This window comes from Pseudophryne corroboree, chromosome 10, assembly GCF_028390025.1.
Source record: "Pseudophryne corroboree isolate aPseCor3 chromosome 10, aPseCor3.hap2, whole genome shotgun sequence".
Lineage (NCBI taxonomy): Eukaryota > Metazoa > Chordata > Amphibia > Anura > Myobatrachidae > Pseudophryne > Pseudophryne corroboree.
This window is the reverse complement of record NC_086453.1, coordinates 149,129,896-149,149,602: the sequence shown is the minus strand read 5'-3', so window position 1 is coordinate 149,149,602 and position 19,707 is coordinate 149,129,896. Positions and strand designations below refer to the sequence as shown.

The following is a 19,707-nucleotide window of genomic DNA, read 5'->3' as shown; positions in this document are numbered from 1 at the left end:
TCTAGGACGTAAGAGAAAATAGGATTTTAATTACCTACTGGTAAATCCTTTTCTCGTAGTCCACCCGGCGCTTTGTTTCTTCCTGCACTGTTACTTGGTTAAGTATTGTTGGTTCCGCTGTTGCTGTTCCTGTTTAAAGTTGGGTTAGCATATCTTTCCTCTGTTTGTGTGTGCTGGTTTGGAATCTCACCACTTTCTTTATCGTTCTCTCAAAGTATGTCCGTCTCCTTGGGCACAGTTTCCTAGACTGGGTCTGGTAGGGGGGCATAGAGGGAGGAGCCAGCCCACACTATCAAATTCTTAGTGTCGATGGCTCCTAGTGGACCCGTCTATACCCCATGGTACTAAATGGAACACCATTATCCTCTACGGACTACTAGAAAAGTATTTACCGGTAGGTGATTAAAATCCTATTTTTTCCTCATTGCACCTAAGTTCTTGTCACAATTGACTTCTGAACCAATTTTATGCATGTGTGTTAATTATTTTGTTACTCATTCTGTGAAATGCTGATTAAAACTATACAGTACATACACATTTTGCTAGCTATCAATAAATTTACTAATGATAAAAAATAAGCTAATTTATCTGTCAGCAAAAAGATACCATTCTGCTGACGAGTCTGTATTGCACATAACGCATCCCAGCACTGTACCCGTCCTTTTAAGACTGTGATAGCCTCTTATTTGCAATTCCTTAGCCCATTGTCCTCTAAATCAGAGCTGCTTCTTCTTTCTTTCTTTTTGAAGCACCCCAGACTTGCTTCATAGAGGTTGACCTATTTCACAACAACTTATTTCCTATAAATACTGTAGTAACAGCTGTTATGTACTTCAAGATGGAGAAATGTGTAAAAAGGGATAAAAGCATGATCATTCAATACTAGGTTTAAAAACGTTTACTGTTGTGTGATCTTTTATCTTCTAGAACTATTTTTAAGTTTAGCATGGTCTTTCTAAAAATAAATTTTCTCTTATGTCCTAGAGGTTGCTGGGGACTCCAAAAGGACCATGGGGTATAGACGGGATCCGCAGGAGCTTGGGCACACTGAAAAGACTTAAAACTGGGTGTGAACTGGCTCCTCCCTCTTTGCCCCTCCTCCAGACCTCAGTTAGACTTTGTGCCCAGGAATGACTGGACACTCACTAGGGGAGCTCTACCGAGTTTCTCTGGAAAAGACGTTTGTTAGGTTTTTTTATTTTCAGGGAGACCTGCTGGCTACAGGCTCCCTGCAGCGTGGGAGTGAGGGGAGAGACGCAGACCTACTTCTTCTTAGTTTAAGGGCTCTGCTTCTTGGCTACTGGACACCATTAGCTCCAGAGGGTTCACTTGGTGCGCCTAGCTGCTTGTTCCCGGAGCCACGCCGTCACCCCCTCACTGAAGCCAGAAGAAAGAAGTCGAATGAGTATGAGAAGATCAGAAGACTTCAGGACGGCAGAAGACTTCGGTAACCAGGTACAGCGCAGCGGTAACGCTTTGCTCCATGCTCCCACACACTATCACTGACGGCACTCACAGGGTGCAGGGCGCTGGGGGGGGGGGGGGGGGGGGGGCGCGCCCAGGACAGCAGGTTACTGGGGTCCGGGAAGACAGCAAAAGCCTTTTCGGTGCCTCTGCACCGTTACTTAGCCCCCGCCGGCTTTTTCAGTATTTTCAAATCTGGCGCGCTGAAGCCCGCCGGGAAGGGGCGGAGCTTAGCGCGCGGCTCGCAGCGCCATCTTTTTCTCCTCCACGCGGCTGAAGGAGACGCTGGGCCGGGACCTCCATCACTCCTCACAAGTAACGGGGAGATATTTCAGGGGGGGGGGGGGGGCACAGTGTGGTGCAATTATTATTATTTATAGCAGCGCTGGTCATATATATCCTTTGTAGGGATATATGGGCGCTGGGTTGTGAGCTGGCATACTCCCTCTGGGTCCTCTGTCTGGGCTTCACTGTGGGCCTGTCCCCTAGCTGAGACATTCTGAGTGTGTGTCGGTGTGTCGATTAAACGTGTCAGCATGTCTGAGGCTGAATGTGATTCACCAGAGGAGGTTGTTGGGGGAGCAGTTGTGGGTCTGGATTTAGGCCTGTCGGCGCAGCCGACACCTGATTTACTCAAGTGGTAGATACTGATACCGACACGGACTCTGATTCTGAGGTCGATTTTTCTGAGGCTGCTTTGCATCCACGTTTAGTGAAGAGTATTCAGTACATGATTGTGGCTATAAGGGATGTTATACACATTTCTGATGAACCTGCGGTGCAGGAAACAAGGATTTGTTTGTTCAAAGGGAAGAAACCTGAGGTAAAGTTTCCCCCCTCTCATGAAATGAATACTCTTTGTGAAAAAGCATGGGAGTCGCCAGATAAGAGGTGGCAGATTCCCAAGAGGATTTACATGGCGTATCCTTTCCCCTCAGATGACAGGGAAAAATGGGAGTCATCTCCAAATGTTGACAAAGCTCTATCTCGTTTGTCTAAGAAGGTGGCGCTTCCGTCTCCTGACACGGCAGCTCTCAAGGATCCGGCGGATTGCAAGCTGGAGACGTCTCTGAAGTCCATTTTCGCTAATACGGGTGCATTGCTCAGGCCTGCAGTGGCGTCGGTGTGGGTGAGTAGTGCTATTGCTAAATGGGCCGAGAATTTAGCTGCTGATATGGAAACCCTTGATAAAGATAATGTTCTTTTGACTCTTGGTTATATCAAGGACGCTGCAGATTACCTGAAGGATGCGGCGAGGGATGTTTGTCTCTTAGGATCAAGAGCCAATGCCATGTCAATATCGGCAAGGAGGGCGTTGTGGATCCATCAATGGAATGCGGATGCCGACTCCAAGAGAGCTATGGAAGCTTTACCCTTCAAAGGTAATGTCTTGTTTGGGGACGGCTTGGCGGACCTGGTCTCTACCGCGACGGCGGGTAAGTCCTCTCTTCTTCCCTATGTTCCCACACAACACAAAAAGGCACCACATCAGCAGATGCAGTCCTTTCGTCTCAACAAATACAGGCGTGGAAAAGGTTCGTCCTTCCTCGCTTCTAAAGGTAAAGGAAGGGGTAGGAAGTCGCCTGCCGTGTCGGGCGCCCAGGACCAAAAGTCCTCCCCTGCCTCTACCAAGTCCACCGTATGACGCTAAGGGCTTCCCTGGGGGAGTCCGGACCGGTGGGGGGCCGTCTCCGTGTCTTCAGTCAGGTCTGGATTCATTCAGGCCTCGATCCTTGGGTCCTAGAGATTGTATCTCAGGGATACAAACTGGAGTTTCGGGTGGTGCCCCCTCACCGGTTTTTCGTTTCGCCCTTACCAGCATCTCTTCCGGACAGGGAGCTGGTGCTGGCAGCAATACAAAAATTGTGTCAACAGAGGGTCATTGTTCCCGTTCCCCCGTCACAACGGGGGGAGGGGTTCTACTCGAGGCTATTTGTGGTGTCGAAACCGGACGGTTCCGTCAGACCGATTCTGAATCTAAAATCCCTCAATCCATACTTTAAAGTTTTCAAGTTCAAGATGGAATCTCTTCGAGCTATGATTTCCAGCCTAGAAGGGGGGGATTGTATGGTGTCAGTCGACATAAAGGATGCCTACTTACACGTCCCGATATTTCCTTTGCATCAGGCCTTCCTCAGGTTTGCGATACAGGATTCTCATTACCAATTTCAGACGTTGCCGTTTGGCCTTTCCACGGCCCCGAGGGTTTTCACCAAGGTCATGGCAGAAATGATGGTTCTCCTTCGCAAGCAAGGGGTTACAATTATCCCGTACTTGGACGATCTCCTGATAAAGGCGAGGTCCAAGGAAAGGTTGCTAAGGAGTGTGGATTTAGTGCTGTCGGTGCTATGACAGCATGGTTGGGTGCTAAATTTGCCAAAATCTCAGTTGATTCCGACCACCCGGCTGTCTTTTCTGGGCATGATTCTGGACACGGAGTTACAAAGAGTGTTTCTTCCACAGGACAAGGCTCTAGAACTGCAGTCGTTGGTCAGGGAACTTCTGAGGCCGAAGACTGTGTCCATCCATCAATGTACGCGGGTTCTGGGGAAGATGGTTGCGGCGTACAAAGCCATTCCGTTCGGCAGGTTTCATGCCCGGGTGTTTCAGTGGGACTTGCTGAGCAAATGGTCCGGGTCTCACCTGCACATGCACCGGAAGATAAGTCTATCTCCCAGAGCCAGAATTTCCCTCCTGTGGTGGCTACAAGAGTCTCACCTCCTAGAGGGACGCCGGTTTGACAACGGATGCAAGTCTCAGGGGCTGGGGTGCAGTCACCCAAGGCAGGAACTTCCAGGGGAGATGGTCGCTCCAGGAAGCGGGTCTCCACATAAATGTTCTCGAGTTAAAAGCCATTTACAACGTCCTGCTACAGGCTAGAAGCCTTCTTCAGGGTCGATCTGTCCTGGTACAGTCAGACAACATCACAACGGTGGCGCATATCAACCGTCAAGGCAGCACAAGGAGCAGAGTGGCAATGCCGGAGGCCACTAGAATCCTTTGATGGGCAGAACGACACGTGAGCGCTCTGGCAGCGGTTTTCCTTCCGGGAGTAGACAACTGGGAAGCAGACTTCATCAGCAGACACGATCTCCATCCGGGAGAGTGGGCTCTTCTTCAAGAGGTGTTTGCAGAAGTGACAGTGTTGGGGACTCCCTCTGATAGACATGATGGCGTCTCGTCTCAATAAGAAGCTCCCGAGGTATTGTTCCAGGTCAAGGGACCCCCAAGCCAGTGCGGTGGACGCCCTGGTGTCTCCGTGGGTGTTCAAGTCGGTGTATGTGTTCCCTCCACTTCCTCTCATTCCAAAGGTACTGGGAATCATTCGGCGAGCAAGGGTTCAGGCGATTCTCGTAGTTCCAGATTGGCCAAGAAGGGCCTGGTATCCGGATCTTCAGGAATTACTTGTGGAAGATCCTTGGCCGCTTCCTCTAAGAGAGGACCTGTTGTTGCAGGGTCCATGCATGTTTCCAGACTTACCGCGGCTGCGTTTGACGGCATGGAAGTTGAGCACCAGATCTTAGCTCGTAAAGGTATTCCGGAGGAGGTCATTCCTACTCTCCTCAATGCTAGGAAGAAGGTTACGGAAAAGCATTATCACCGTATTTGGAAGAAGTATGTTTCCTGGTGTGAGACTAAAAGGGCTCCTGCGGAAGAATTTAATTTGGGGCGTTTTCTCCACTTTTTGCAGGCTGGTGTAGATGCAGGCCTGAAGTTGGGCTCCATCAAGGTGCAGATTTCGTCATTGTCTATTTTCTTTCAAAGGGAATTGGCTGCCCTCCCAGAGGTTCAGACGTTTGTGAAAGGAGTTTTGCATATCAATCCTCCGTTTGTGCCTCCTGTGGCCCCATGGGATCTTGATGTGGTCTTACAGTTTCTCATGTCTTCCTGGTTTGAGCCTCTGCGTAAGGTTGAGTTGAAGTTTCTCACCTGGAAGGTAGTCATGCTGTTGGCGCTGGCATCTGCCAGGCGAGTGTCTGAGTTGGCGGCCTTATCTCATAAGAGCCCGTACTTGGTCTTTCATTCAGATAGGGCAGAATTGAGGACTCGTCAACAATTTTTACCAAAGGTGGTGTCTTCGTTTCACATTAACCAACCTATTGTGGTACCGGTGGCTATGGATGCTGTGGCAGTTCCAAGGTCTCTGGATGTAGTGAGGGCTTTGAAGATCTACGTCGCCCGTACGGCTGTTGCCAGGAAAACTGAGGCGCTGTTTGTCCTTTATGCTTCCAACAAGATTGGTCATCCTGCTTCAAAACAGACTATTGCACGCTGGATTTGTAGTACTATTCAGCAGGCCCATTCTTCGGCCGGGTTACCGGTGCCGAAGTCAGTGAAAGCCCATTCTACCAGGAAAGTGGGCTCGTCTTGGGCGGCTGCCCGGGGTGTCTCGGCTTTACAGCTTTGCCGAGCGTCTACCTGGTCAGGTTCGAACACTTTTGTTAAGTTCTATAAGTTTGATACCCTGGCTGATGAGGACCTTGCGTTTGCTCAGTCGGTGCTGCAGAGTCGTCCGCACTCTCCCGCCCGGTCTGGAGCTTTGGTATAAACCCCATGGTCCTTTTGGAGTCCCCAGCATCCTCTAGGACGTTAGAGAAAATAGGATTTTGGTACTTACCAGTAAATCCTTTTCTCCTAGTCCGTAGAGGATGCTGGGCGCCCATCCCAGTGCTGACTGTTTCTTGCAGTGTTCTCTTGTCGGTTCACTTAGTTTATACACGGGTTGTGTATTTCTGGTTTCAGCTTGCTGCTGTTGTTTTTTCATACTGTTATCTGGTTTACTGTTACTCCGGTTGTACGGTATGGTTGTGGTGTGGGCTGATATGTTTGTAGCCCTTAGTTTACACAAAAATCCTTTCCTCGAAATGTCCGTCTCACCTGGGCACAATTCCTATAACTGAGGTCTGGAGGAGGGGCATAGAGGGAGGAGCCAGTTCACACCCAGTTTTAAGTCTTTTCAGTGTGCCCAAGCTCCTGCGGATCCCGTCTATACCCCATGGTCCTTTTGGAGTCCCCAGCATCCTCTACGGACTAGGAGAAAAGGATTTACCGGTAAGTACCAAAATTCTATGTAATATTGCCTTCTCATACATTTAATACATAGTCTTTTATGTTTTTTATTAGGTTTACCAAGCTCCTGGCCCTCTACCTAAAAAAGGCTTATTCTACCCACCGACCCTAATCACTGGTGTGGACACCACATCTCGCTGTGTCAGAGAGGAGGTAGGAATACTAGTACTGGTGTGTGCAGATGTATAGCCTACAATATATGCACTGTTGCTCAGACATATCTGTCTCTGATGTTTTTATATTGATGCCCTTTTTCTTTCTTTTTCATCCACTAGGGGTCACTGGAGTACTCTTGTGATATGGATGGGGCATTAGCAGTGATATGCACATTTAAATATTTAAATTATTAACCCTCCTTCCCCTCCATACTTCCAAGATGCTTCAGTGTTTTTTGTGCCTCACCAGGGAAATTCACGTTTGGAGGTATCTCCAGGCTTTACTATTCTTTTTTTAAAAGACGTTTTCTTTCTACATCCCAGTCCCTTCCCCAACTTAAGCTTGGGTCCGGGATTGTGGGTGCTGCTGAGTGCAGCAACGGCTTGTCAGCGCTCTGACAGAGGAGCCCCGCCATAGAGCTGAATCAGCTTTAGCTGATTCAGCCTTGGCTGCAAAGGAGCTGGACAGAGCTTGCAATGAGAATCCCCGTCAGAGCCACCACGTTACACTGAGTTAAGGAAAGGGGTGGGGGAGCTCACACTACCGCCGCTCAGTTGCACCAGTTGTTAGGCATCATCATGCCTAGACCCCTGGGTAAAGGATATTGTTGCCCAGGGATACAAACTAGAGTTTCAAGAACTCCCACCTCACAGATTCTTCAAATCAGGCTTACCAGCTTCGCTGACAAAAAGTGCCATCCTACAGGAAGCCATTCAAAAATTGGTTCAAACGGATGTCCAGTGATCGCAAAAACGCGCTATAGCGCGTATTTTACCCCAAAATGAGGACTGGGGACTCACTTTTTAAGAATGGGAGGGTCCCTGGGGACGTGCTCCGTTGGGATTGAGGCGTTTGACTTTCTGCTCTGACGTTATTGGTCAGAGGGCGGGCACGTTAGACACGTGTGTCAGGCGGCTGCTGCTGGGCGGGATGATGGCGGTGACGGCCAGTGAGAACGCTCTCAAGCTGAGAGGAGTGAGGGAGCCGGCACCATGGGAAGCAACAGCGCGGCGCTCCGGGGCCAGGTGCAAGAGCTGCTGGATAACAACGCCGTCATGCACTACTCCACGGGTAGAGAAGTGGGGTCCGTGACGCGAGAGCCGGGGTCTGAGCCGGAGCCGCCGCCGGGTGACTTCACCCGGCAGAGCGATTTTAGTTTGCCGGACCCGCCACCGGGGGACAGATCCCTGCACAGAGCTGGCAGTGCAGAGGTAATTGAAGATGCAGGTAGGGTGCAGGGACACTGGGGAAGGGGTGTGAGTGTGCGGTGCTGGAGCCAATGTGCAGGGCCAGGCAGAAACAGCAGCAGGCCAATGCTCCCTTCACAGTGTCTGCCCCTTCTCCAGCCCAGTGTCCCCCCACCATTACTCAAACTGCCAGCAGAGTGTTTCCCCCTTCCCTCCCCAGCCAGTTCACTGTGCCATCTCACTGCCCTCCCATCTAGAACCCCCAATCAGTCCAGACACACTGATCCACCCCCCCCCCTAACCCAGTGTCACACCCCTATCTCACTGCCACCTTCTCACCCTGCTCAGTGCCTCCCCATTCATCGTGTCCCCCCATTCAGCCCTGTGTCCCCCACCATCTCATGAACTCCCTCTTCCCTCCCCCAACCAGTCCCCTGCCCTCATCTCACTGCCCCTCAGCAAGAACCCCACCAGCCAGTCCCATTACATTCAGCCCCTCATTCAGTCCAGTGTACCCCCCTTCTACTGCCTAGTGATCCCGCATCCCACCACCATCTCTCTGCCCCCTTCCCATCCTGCTCAGTGCCTCCCCATTCATAGTGTCCCGCACCATCTCATGAACTGTGCGCTGCCTGGCGCAAAGTGTATAATGTGTTCTGCCTGACGCAAAGTGTATAATGTCCTCTGCCTGGCGCAAAGTGTATAATGTGCTCTGCCTGGCTCAGAGTGTATAATGTGCTCTGACTGGCACAAAGTGTATAATGTGCTCTGCCTGGCGCAATGTGTATAATGTCCTCTGCCTGGCGCAAAGTGTATAATGTGCTCTGCCTGGCGCAATGTGTATAATGTGCTCTGCCTGGCACAAAATGTATAATGTGCTCTGCCTGTCGCAAAGTGTATAATGTGCTCTGCCTGGCGCAAAGTGTATAATGTGCTCTGCCTGGCGCAATGTGTATAATGTGCTCTGCCTCGTGCAATGTGTATAATGTGCTCTGCCTGGTGCAATGTGTATAATGTTGTCTGCCTGGCGCAAAGTGTAGAACGTGCTCTATCTGGCACAATGTGTATAACGTGCTCTACCTGGCGCAGTGTGTATAGGAGGTTCTACCTGGTTCAATGTGTATAAGCGGCACTATGGAGTGGTGTAATGTTAATTGGCACTATTATGTGGTCACACCCCCTCCCCATTATGCCATGCCCCTAAATTTTTGCGACGTGCCTTTGGCGCGCACTGCCTGTAGAGTCTGAGGGTGGGGCTCCAATTCACTTTCTGCCAAAGGGCACCACAAAGTCTAGTTACACATCTCTGGTGCAGGGTGTCCTGAATGTTACGCAGCCCAGCAGCACTGTCACCCCATCCCCCCACCTTGCAACACTTTTGTAGTGTCCAAATAAGATTAAGATTAATAAAAACCTTCATTCCGATGGGACCCAGAAAAGGACCGGTAGGACCCCAATTTTTAAAAGTGAGGGGTCCCTGGGACCCACTTTTTGGGGGGCTCAGCGCGATCACTGGATGTCATTGTTCCAGTTCCACTTCACCTACAACACAAGGGTTATTACTCAACCCTGTTTGTGGTACCGAAACCGGATGGTTCACTGAGGCCAATATTAAACCTAAAGTCTTTGAACCCCTACTTGAGGGAATTCATATTCAAGATGGAGTCTCTGAGAGAGGTGATCTCAGGTCTGGAGGAGGGGGAAATCCTAGTATCCCTGGATATCCAGGATGCGTACCTTCACATTCCGATCTGGCACCTCACCATGCTTATCTCAGATTTGCACTGCTGGACTGTCACTATCCGTTCCAGGCACTGCCATTTGGCCTCTCCACAGCAATAAGGATGTTCGCCAAGGTGATGGCGGAGATAATGCTACTCCTCCGCAGACAGGAAGTGAACATAATTCCATATCTGGACGATCTGCTGATAAAAGCATCTTCCAAGGAGAAGATGTTGCAGAGTATTGCTCTCTCAAGTCGACTACTCCAGGATCATGGGTGGATCCTGAACCTTCCAAAGTCACATTTGGAGCCGACAAGAAGACTGTCCTTCCTGGGGATGATACTTGACACGGAAGTGCACAGGGTGTTTCTACCGGTGGAGAAAGCGTTGGTGATCCAATCTGGTTCGGGAGCTCCTGAAGCCAGCCCGGGTATCAGTTCATCAGTGCATTCGCCTTCTGGGGAAGATGGTTGCATCCTAAAGGGCTCTTCAGTATGAAAGATTCCATGCGAGGTTCTTCCAACTGGATCTCTTAGACAAATGGTCAGGATCACATCTTCACATGCACAAACGGATACGCCTGACACCGAAAGCCAGAATTTCTTTTTCATCCACTAGGGGTCACTGGAGTACTCTTGGGATATGGGCGGCGTAGCAGAACAAAGGCACTGAATATTTAAATTTAGAACTCTCCACCCCTCCATATCCCTAGAGTACCTCAGTGTACGAACCCAGTGTTTTTTCTGTGCTCAAAGCACTAACATCGGCTTGTGGGATTCCCACACTTGGATGGAAGATTTATTAATTTTTCATTTTGATTTTTTTTTTTTAATTTTTAATTTTACACTTAGCACATCCCTTCCCAGTTTCTGGAAAAACATGGGTCCGGGATGGTGCCGCTGCAAGGCAGCGCATGGCGTGTCGGTCCTCACAAAGAGCACCCTCACAGCCACAGGCAGCCCACTGTCTCCTGCAACAGCTGGACGGAGCTTACATAAAGAAGCCCCGTCACAGCCAGCAAGAAGTTATCAAAGACGAGCTGGACGGAGCTTACAGAAGAAGCCCCGTCACAGCCAGGAACAAGCTGGACGGAGCTTACAGAAAGAAGCCCCGTCGCAGCCAGGAACAAGATGACTTGAAAGCTGGACGGAGCTTACACAGAGAAGCCCCGTCGCAGCCTTGAATAGGAGGAAGGTAAGCTGGGGAACGGGGCGGTCAGCGCAGGCTGCCGCCCCGCTAGGTGGGTCACAGTGAATGCCGCTTCCACGCACCGCCCGCCACAGCGCCCAACCGCTACGTCTGAGACTCGCTCCAGACGGCAGCGCTACGTCCGCCCGTCCCAGCCGCTCCGTCCGGCCGACAACATCCACCCGCAGACGCTCGCTAACAGCGTTAACAGGGTGACAACCGAGCCGCTGCTCCGTCCGACCGCCCAGCACCGCAGATGCCAGCCTCCCTGCAAGCCTCCCTGCAAGTCTTCCCGGCTGTTCCTGAGAAGACACAGTGTTACAGGGGGGAAGGGGGGCGGTGGAATCGGGCGACTCACTGCTGAAAGGGTATGTAAAATACATATATAAACAGCAGTTATATATGCAGCCAGAGGTGACAGTAAATAATGCAGACATGTATTATAACCTGTCCTGTGATATCAGAATATTAATGATTATCATGTATAATAGGCTATTGAGCCTATATATATTAATATCTGTGATGATCACTGTATAATAGGCTATTAAGCCTATATTAATGTATGTGATTATCACTGTATAATAGGCTATTGAGCCTATATATTAATATCTGTAATTATCAAATAGGCTATTGAGCCTATATTAATGCTGTATAATAGCCTATTGAGCATATATATATTAATGTCTGTAATTATCATAGGCTATTGAGCCTATATATATATATATATATATATATATATATTTATTCATAGAGCTTGTGTTGTACCCATACTGTGATTATACTGTATAAGAGGCTATATTAACTCTGAACAATTGTAACTTGTTCAGGTGATTATCACAGTCAGCATGGCAAAGGGGCCATTTTAACATGCTTCCTGTTGTTTTTCCAGTTTGTAATTCTGGAACATTCCTGCCCTACATCTCTAAGCCACCAGAGGCGCAGGGGTGTTAGTGGGAATTTGGTTCAGGTTTCACATGCCCATGTGAATTGCTTTTCACATAAAGAATACTCTGGTTTCTCTTCAGATCGAATAAAGCTTTCGCTTTTTACTACAGATTTCCGTTGAGAGAAACAACCATGAGTTCATATAAATATGCTTTTCAGCAATAAAATATATATATGATAATAACTTCAATAAGTCGTGCAAGTGTCTGTCCGTTGACTATTGTGGTGTCTGTCTGCATAGCGAGTAAGGCTCTAGCGCAAACTAAAAATTGCATTGGCAATTCAAATTAAAAGAGCGGTAACGGAGTCTCGGAAGTTACTCCACCAGCACTAACGAAGGACAGTCTTTCCAAAGGGCCAATTTCCCTTTGGGTACCAGGGTGTTTATTTAACTGGTCTTATAATTTAATGCACGATTCTATGTCAAATCTCACACCGATAACTACGAGTGAGAAGGGTACATTAGTCCAGCACTCAGATAGTGCGGCCCAGTGAGTCAATGTCTACGTTTTTACAGAGACTAAGTAGACTCTAACCACTATTTAATCGTTTCCAAAATGACGCGATCCGCCATTGGTAAATGCGTCTGTGTCAAACATTATAAAGACCCAAGATACATTTGGGTCACTAGACTATGTATGGAAACAATAAACTGTTAAAAGAAGCTGCAGAGTATATCTGTAAAGCTTCTGCTAACGCCGGTTACTTCGATTCTCACTTTTCATCGTCGCTAGTTTAAGCGCGACAAGGCCAGAGCTTGTTTGGTCCTAAATTTGATATTCAGCCATTACCGCATCCAGTATCAAAACGGAAATACTTGTGCCGGCGTTTAATCCCTTTAGACTTCAGTTTTTTCAAGGCGGTGGTACAAAACAGTCACGCCTTGTAACGACAGGACGCTACAGTCAGCAAGCCAGTGGCTTGATGACCTCTTAGGCCATCTCCATTTTCCAATGTGGAAGCGCGTCTTTACACGTTACATTTGCGGGGTTTCCAGACATCAACTCATGGATGTCTCAGCTATTTACAGGTTAAAGGATAAGACTGCCTCTGTCGAACGGTTTGGCAGGTTGCCATTTAGTCTCTGCTAGTTTTCAGCTGTCTTTATAACCAGGCAGTAGTACACCAACAGAGTCAGGGTTACTTATTCCCCTCTGTTTGGGGTAACAAAACCAGACAGCTCCGTCGCAGTCTCAATCAGCAAGTCACTTAATGCAGTTTGAAAATGGATTTTCTGCGGTTAGTATTTGCATATTGGAGCCACAAAATTGCATAATTTCACTTGATCTTCACAATGCGTATTTACCCATTCCGGTTTGGTCATCACAGGTTCTAGCGTTTGCAAAACGCCACAACCATTAACCATTTCAGGTCTACCATTTGGCTTCTTGTCAACGCCTCGGGTATTTACCAAAGTGATGTTGGTGATGATGGCTCATCTCAGAGACCTGCCAGTGACAATCGTTCCATACTTAGACGATCTGCTCATAAGAACTCTGTCTCAACAAAGTTCCTTTAACTTGCGCTACTAATGTATACTGCGGTGGCAGATCAAGTTCAAAAATAATCGCATCTAATTCCGTCTAAACGATGTCAATTCCTAGGTAAGATTATAAATACGGTAAATCGAAGACATTTACCTACTACACCAGCAAGAACAAATGTACATCTAGTAATTAGTGCAAAACACGCACACTAGCGGTACATTGCTGTATTCGCCTGTTAAGAATAATGATGTGTTTCAAAGCGATTTAGTTCGCCGGCCTTCACTCGCGTTTCCCACAGAGGGGCGAGGGTGTATATAATCTGGACGAGAGTCTCAGAGGTTCAGGAGTTGTAGTTAAAAAAGATCAGCGACAGAGGTTCTGAAACGGATCACGACAGATTGCTGTCGATAAATGTCCTGGAACTCCGTGCATTTTACAATGCACTACATGCTTCGCTTTCAGTCTGACCAACAGTCAGACAACGCAACGGGAGTTGCATACACAACAACCAGGGAGAACCAAGAAGCCGCATGGCAATGCGGCAGGTAACTCGAATCCTCAATTGCCCAGAACACCATTATGTGATAATGTCAACGGGGTTCATTCCGTGAGTGGACATCTGTTAGACAGATGATCTCACCCGTCAGGATTTAGATCCTGAAAACTGGACATTAAATCCAGAGGTGTTTCATATGTGAGTCCACAGAAGGGGGTTACCCTCAGGTATACATGATGGCATCTCGCCACAATTACAAAAGCTCAGTATGTGTACAAAACAACAGATCACAAGGGCAGTGGCGGTGGAGTCTCTCACATTCGTGTGGTCATTCAGCATCGTGTATCTGGCTCCACCATTTTCCGCTGCTCTCTCCGTTGCCAAAACGGATCATAAGACAGTTCGTCACAGTCATACTAGTGATATCTCATGGGTTTCGGAGAGCTTGCTTCTCGAATCTCCAAGGAATACTTGCACACGATCTTGGCCCGCTCATAATACGTCCAGCCTGTTACAACAGGGAACGTTCTTTTACCCATAGTTACCTATGTACCTATTACCTATGTACCGCAGCTGCGGTTGACGGGGTGAGGGTTCAGACCGCCCTCTTAAGAAAAGAAATAGGGCATTACAGTATTATACCAACCATGTTACGAGCTAGTAAGCCGCTTAAGGCAGCTCATTATTACAAAATTTGGTGTGCTTACATAGGTGGTAAAGCTCGGAAGTTTCCGACATCATCCTTCAAGTTACCCGTATTCTGTTAAACGGGGTGGGATGGAAAACTGCGTTTATCTGCACTGAGGGTGCAGGTATCTGTGTGGTCAACTTATTTTCAAAGACGTTTGACTCTATTGCGTCTGTACACACCTTTCTACAAGGTGTCATCAAAGTGCAGCCTCCATTTATCCCACCTACAGCGCCAGGTGACTTGAGGTTGGGTTCAGATTTCTTACAGTTTTCATATTTTGAACCCTTACAATAAATGGGGATTAAGTTTCTCACTTGGGAAAACATTTTTCTTCTAGCCTTAGCTTCGGCAAGGGTTTTGTTTTCATATTTGGGTGCCTTGTATTCCAAGCCACCGTGTTTGAGTTTTCTCATGACAAAGCAGATCTTCGGACGAATTCCGCTTTCTTATTCTTCACATCAATAAACCAATAGTGGTTCCTGTGTTGACAGCACATTCTAGAATTCTGAATGTGGTACACGCATTACGCGTTTATATATGTTCCGAACGTCTACAGTACGTGATACGGATACGTTGTTTGTTCTCTATAATGCTGCCAACTGGGGTTAGCCAGTTTCTCAGCAGACATTATCCAGTGGGATAATAATGACTACAAGTCAGGCTTACTTTAAGGCTAAGTTACAATCGCCTACGTCAGTAATAGCTCATCCCACAGGTTCTGTGGGAATGTCAGACCCAGCGGGTCGTGGAGCGTCTACGACGCGGCTACATAGCCTTCAGTGCACCACGTTTGTGCACGTTTACACGTTATGAATGGTTGCGGCATCAGCATCTAGCTTTGGCTGCCTACTGTTACAAGTGTCAAACAGCTCTCCCGCCCACGAGGGAAGCTTTGGTACGTCCCAAGAGTACTCCAGTGACCCCTAGTGGATGAAAAAGAAAATAGGATTTTGGTACTTACCAGGTAAATCCTTTTCTTTGAATCCATAGGGGGCACTGGACGCCCACCCAGAGCAGTTTTACCTGGGTTGTTTTAAGCTCAGAGGAGCTTAGGGTAACACGTTTTACCTGGTTTGTATTAAGCTCAAAGGAGCTTATGGTAACACATTTTAACCGATTGGTTCAAACTATAAAGGTCTATCGGTTATGCTGTCAACTGTTTAGTTGACACTAACGTTATGGGTCAACTTTGTTGTTGTCCGTTATGTTATAGGAATTCTCCATTGTCAACCTCTCTATAGTAGTTCGCTCAGTAAAAACACTGGGTTCGTACACTGAGGTACTCTAGGGATATGGAGGGGTGGAGAGTTCTAAATTTAAATATTCAGTGCCTTTGTTCTGCTACGCCGCCCATATCCCAAGAGTACTCCAGTGCCCCCTATGGATTCAAAGAAAAGGATTTACCTGGTAAGTACCAAAATCCTATTTTCACTCTTATGGTGGCTGCAAGCTTTTCACCTACTCGAAGGCAGCAGGTTCGGGATTAAGAATTGGATCTTTCTAACCACGGATGCAAGTCTCAGAGGTTGGGGAGCAGTCACCCAATGGGAAAACTTCCACGGAAAGTGGTCCAGTCAGGAATCTCTCCTTCCAATAAACATTCTGGAACAGAGTGCCATTTACAAGGGACTTCTACAAGTGACACATCTTCTGAAAGATCAAGCCATTCAGGTTCAGTCGGACAACGTCACAGCGGTGTCCTACATAAACAGGCAGGGCGGAACGAAGACCAGAGCTGCGATGTCAGAGGTAACAAGAATCCATCCTTTGGGCAGAAAAGCACGCAGTGGCGCTGTCAGCATTCTTCATTCCGGGAGTGGACAGCTGGGAAGCGGACTTCCTCAGCAGACAGGAGAATGGGGCCTCCACCCGGAGGTGTTCGCAGAGGTAACAAGCTGATGGGGTGTACCTCAAATAGACATGATGGCCTCTCGCCTCAACAAGAAGCTTCGGAGGTACTGTTGCAGGTCGAGTGGTCCGCACGCAGTGGCGGTGGACGCACTGGTAACTCCGTTACCAGTCAGTGTATGTGTTCCCTCCACTTCCACTCATCCCAAGGATTCTTTAACTCATAAAGAGAACAGGAGTTCAGGCAATCCTCATTGCTCCGGACTGGCCAAGAAGGGCTTGGTACGTGGATCTTCTGGAATTACTGCTGGAGGATCTGAGGCCTCTTCGCAAGGACCTTCTGCAGCAGGGAACGTTCACCTATCAAGACTTACCGCGGTTACGTTTGACGGCATGGATGTTGAACGCTAGATCTTAGCTTGGAAGGGCATTCCGAAACATGTCATTCCTACCCTGATACAGGCTAGGAAGGGAGTAACGTCATCGGATTTGGAAAAAGTATGCGTCTTGATGTGAATCCAAGAAGTTTCCTACGGTGGAGTTTCAACTGGGACGGTTTCTCCTCTTTCTGCAAGCAGGTGTTGATGTCTGCCTACGCTTGGGCTCCATAAAGGTCCAGATTTCAGCCTTGTGCATTTTCTTCCAGAAACAATTGGCTGCTCTTCCTGATGTTCAGACATTCTTGAAAGGGGTTCTGCATATTCAACCACCCTTTGTGCCACCTACGACACCGTGGGATCTTAATGTGGTACTACAGTTCCTGCAATCAGATTGATTTGAGCCTTTACAGGAGGTAGAGGTCAAGTTTCTTACTTGGAAAGCGGTCACACTGTTGGCTTTGGCATCTACTAGACATGTGTTGGAATTGGTGGAATTGTCATGCAAGAGCCCCTACTTGATTTTCTATGAGGATAGAGCTGAGCTCAGAACGCGTCAGCAATTTCTTCCGAAGGTTGTGTCAGCCTTTCATATCAACCAACCTATTGTGCTAGTATTTAGGCTACTGACTCCTCAATTACCTCAAAGTCCTTGGATGTTGTGAGGGCTTTCAAAATATATGTGAAGAGAACTTCTCGTCACAGGAAGTCGAACGCTCTGTTTGTCCTTTATGATCACAACAAGGTTGGGTTTCCTACTTCTAAGAGAATTTCTCGCTGGATCAGGTTCACTATCCAGCATGCTTATTCTACGACAGGCTTGCCGTGTCCAAGATCTGTTAATGCCCAGTCTACTCGTAAAGTGGGTTCTTCCTGGGCGGCTGGCCGGGGTGTCTCGGCTTTACAACTTTGCCGAGCAGCAACTTGGTCAGGGTCGAACACGTTTGCTAAGTTCTACAAGTTCGATACTTTGGCCTCTGAGGACCTGAAGTTTGGTTAATCTGTTCTGCAGGAACCTCAGCACTCTCCCTCCTATACTGGGAGCTTTGGTACATCCCCATGGTACTAAATTGGATCCCAGCGTCCTCTAGGACGTAAGAGAAAATAGGATTTTAATCACCTACCGGTAAATCCTTTTCTCGTAGTCCATAGAGGATGCTGGGCGCCCACTCAGTGCTTCGAATTCCTGCTTTGTTACTTGGTTCAGTTTGTTGGTTGAGCCGTTGCTGAATTGTTCCGAGTTGGTTAGCTTGGCTTTCCTTTTGTTGTACATGTGAGCTTTTGTGAATCTCACCACTATCTGTGTATTTCCTTCTCTCGACATATGTCCGTCTCCTCGGGCACAGTTTCTAGACTGAGTCTGGTAAGAGGGGCATAGAGGGAGGAGCCAGCCCACGCTATTAATCTTTTAAAGTGCCCATGGCTCCTAGTGGACCCATCTATACTCCATGGTACTAAATTGGACCCCAGCATCCTCTACTGACTATGAGAAAAGGATTTGTTACCATACGATTCCCTGAACTTACCGCAAACTAGGTAAAACTGCTCTGGGTAGGCGTCCTGTGCCCCCTATGGATTCAAAGAAAAGGGTTTACCTGGTAAGTACCAAAATCCTATTTTCTTTTTCATCCACTAGGGGTCACTGGAGTACTCTTGGGATATGGACGGATTATATTATGTTAAAAAAAACAAAAAGCACATCATGGATGCCATTTTTCTCATTTTCGGTCTTACAACACACTGCCACTAGAGGTGGCAGGGGTGTTAGTAGGAACTTTAGTGAAACATATCTTTAACAGAACTAAGTGTGTACCAAGTGCGGTGCACTTTGTTTTATACACACTTCCTTTAATTTTTTTTTACTGAGTCGTGCGGACTTGTGTTTCACTGTTGTACTGTCTGTATGTGTGCAGCTTGTCTGTGATAACTGTGAAAATGTGTTATGTGATGGAACTTCCACTTCCACAGTGTGTCTTGCAAATACAGATCCAAAAATGGATGTTTGCCCTGATCCTCCTTGGGCGATGATGGCAGGTGTGATGGCGTATTTGAAGTCAGAGTTGTCCGCTGCCGGAAAAGACCGTGAGGCGTCTATGTTTGATTCAAGGTTAATGCCGTCTGAGCAGCCAGAGTGGGCTCAGGATATTTCTAGAACTTTGCAGGGTTTACAAAAGTCCTTGATTAGTTCAAATTTGAAAAGTATTAATCGTTTGTCTCATGATTTACTGGTTTCCTCTGTGTTAAATTCTGACGATTCAGTGCCAAACATGATATCTCAGGAGGAAGACTGGGAAGGTGAAGTGGGCCAGGAATCATATAGTGAGGTCACTGATGGCCCGGGCATTGATGAACTCATCAGGGCGGTATGCCAGGTGCTAGATTTCACTGAGACAGAGGAGCCGCTGGCAAAGGTTGAGGTTTTATTTGCTAAGAGACAAAGAACGACTGTTTGTTTTCCTTATTCAGATTATCTTAATAAGCAGTTAATGGAAGCATGGCAAAATCCAGATAAATGCTTTTCTGTGCCAAAGCGATTTCTGTCTAATTACCCTTTCCCACAGTCTGACAACTAAATAGGAAACTTCGCCGCCAGTGGATTCTTCTGTTTGAAAACTTTCAAAGAAGTTAACTATTCCAGTCCCAGCTGCAACAACGCTTAAAGACCCGTCAGAGCGTAAGCTGGAGGCCATGCTAAAGTTCATGTATACAGCACCAGGGGTATTGCTTAGACCTGCTTTAGTTGGAGTTTATGTTAACAAGGCTGTAGTTGCATGGGCAAAACAGCTCAAGTTAGGCCTACAACAGGATCTATAAGACCAGCTTATACTTCTTACTGATCATATTTGTGAATTGGCTGAGTATTTAGGTACGGCTTCCATGGATGTCGGACAAGTTAGTTCTCGCCTTTCAGCTTCACTAATTGCGGCCCATCGGGCGCTTTTGTTGCGTTCTTGGCAGGCTGAGTCAAAATGAGGTATAGAGGCGTTGCCTTATATTGGCGATATGTTTGGTCCTGAATTGGACAAATGGATTTCTCAGGCTACTGGGGGTAAGTCTGTTTTCCTACCGTTGCC

At 47.7% G+C, this 19,707-nt stretch overlaps 1 protein-coding gene and 1 non-coding gene across 2 annotated transcripts in view; both read left to right on the top strand.

Annotated features, from left to right (window-relative positions):
- The window catches only part of ALDH16A1 (aldehyde dehydrogenase 16 family member A1), a 282,143-nt gene that overhangs the window by 124,935 nt on the left and 137,501 nt on the right, over positions 1-19,707 (top strand). Inside the window, exon 9 of the mRNA XM_063942876.1 lies at positions 6,589-6,687. Within this exon, the coding sequence (XP_063798946.1) occupies positions 6,589-6,687 (99 nt within the window). The remainder of the gene's footprint in view (positions 1-6,588; positions 6,688-19,707) is intronic.
- On the top strand, positions 11,795-11,914 carry LOC134967960 (U5 spliceosomal RNA). The gene has a single exon (XR_010189281.1). It is a non-coding gene; the product is annotated as a U5 spliceosomal RNA (small nuclear RNA).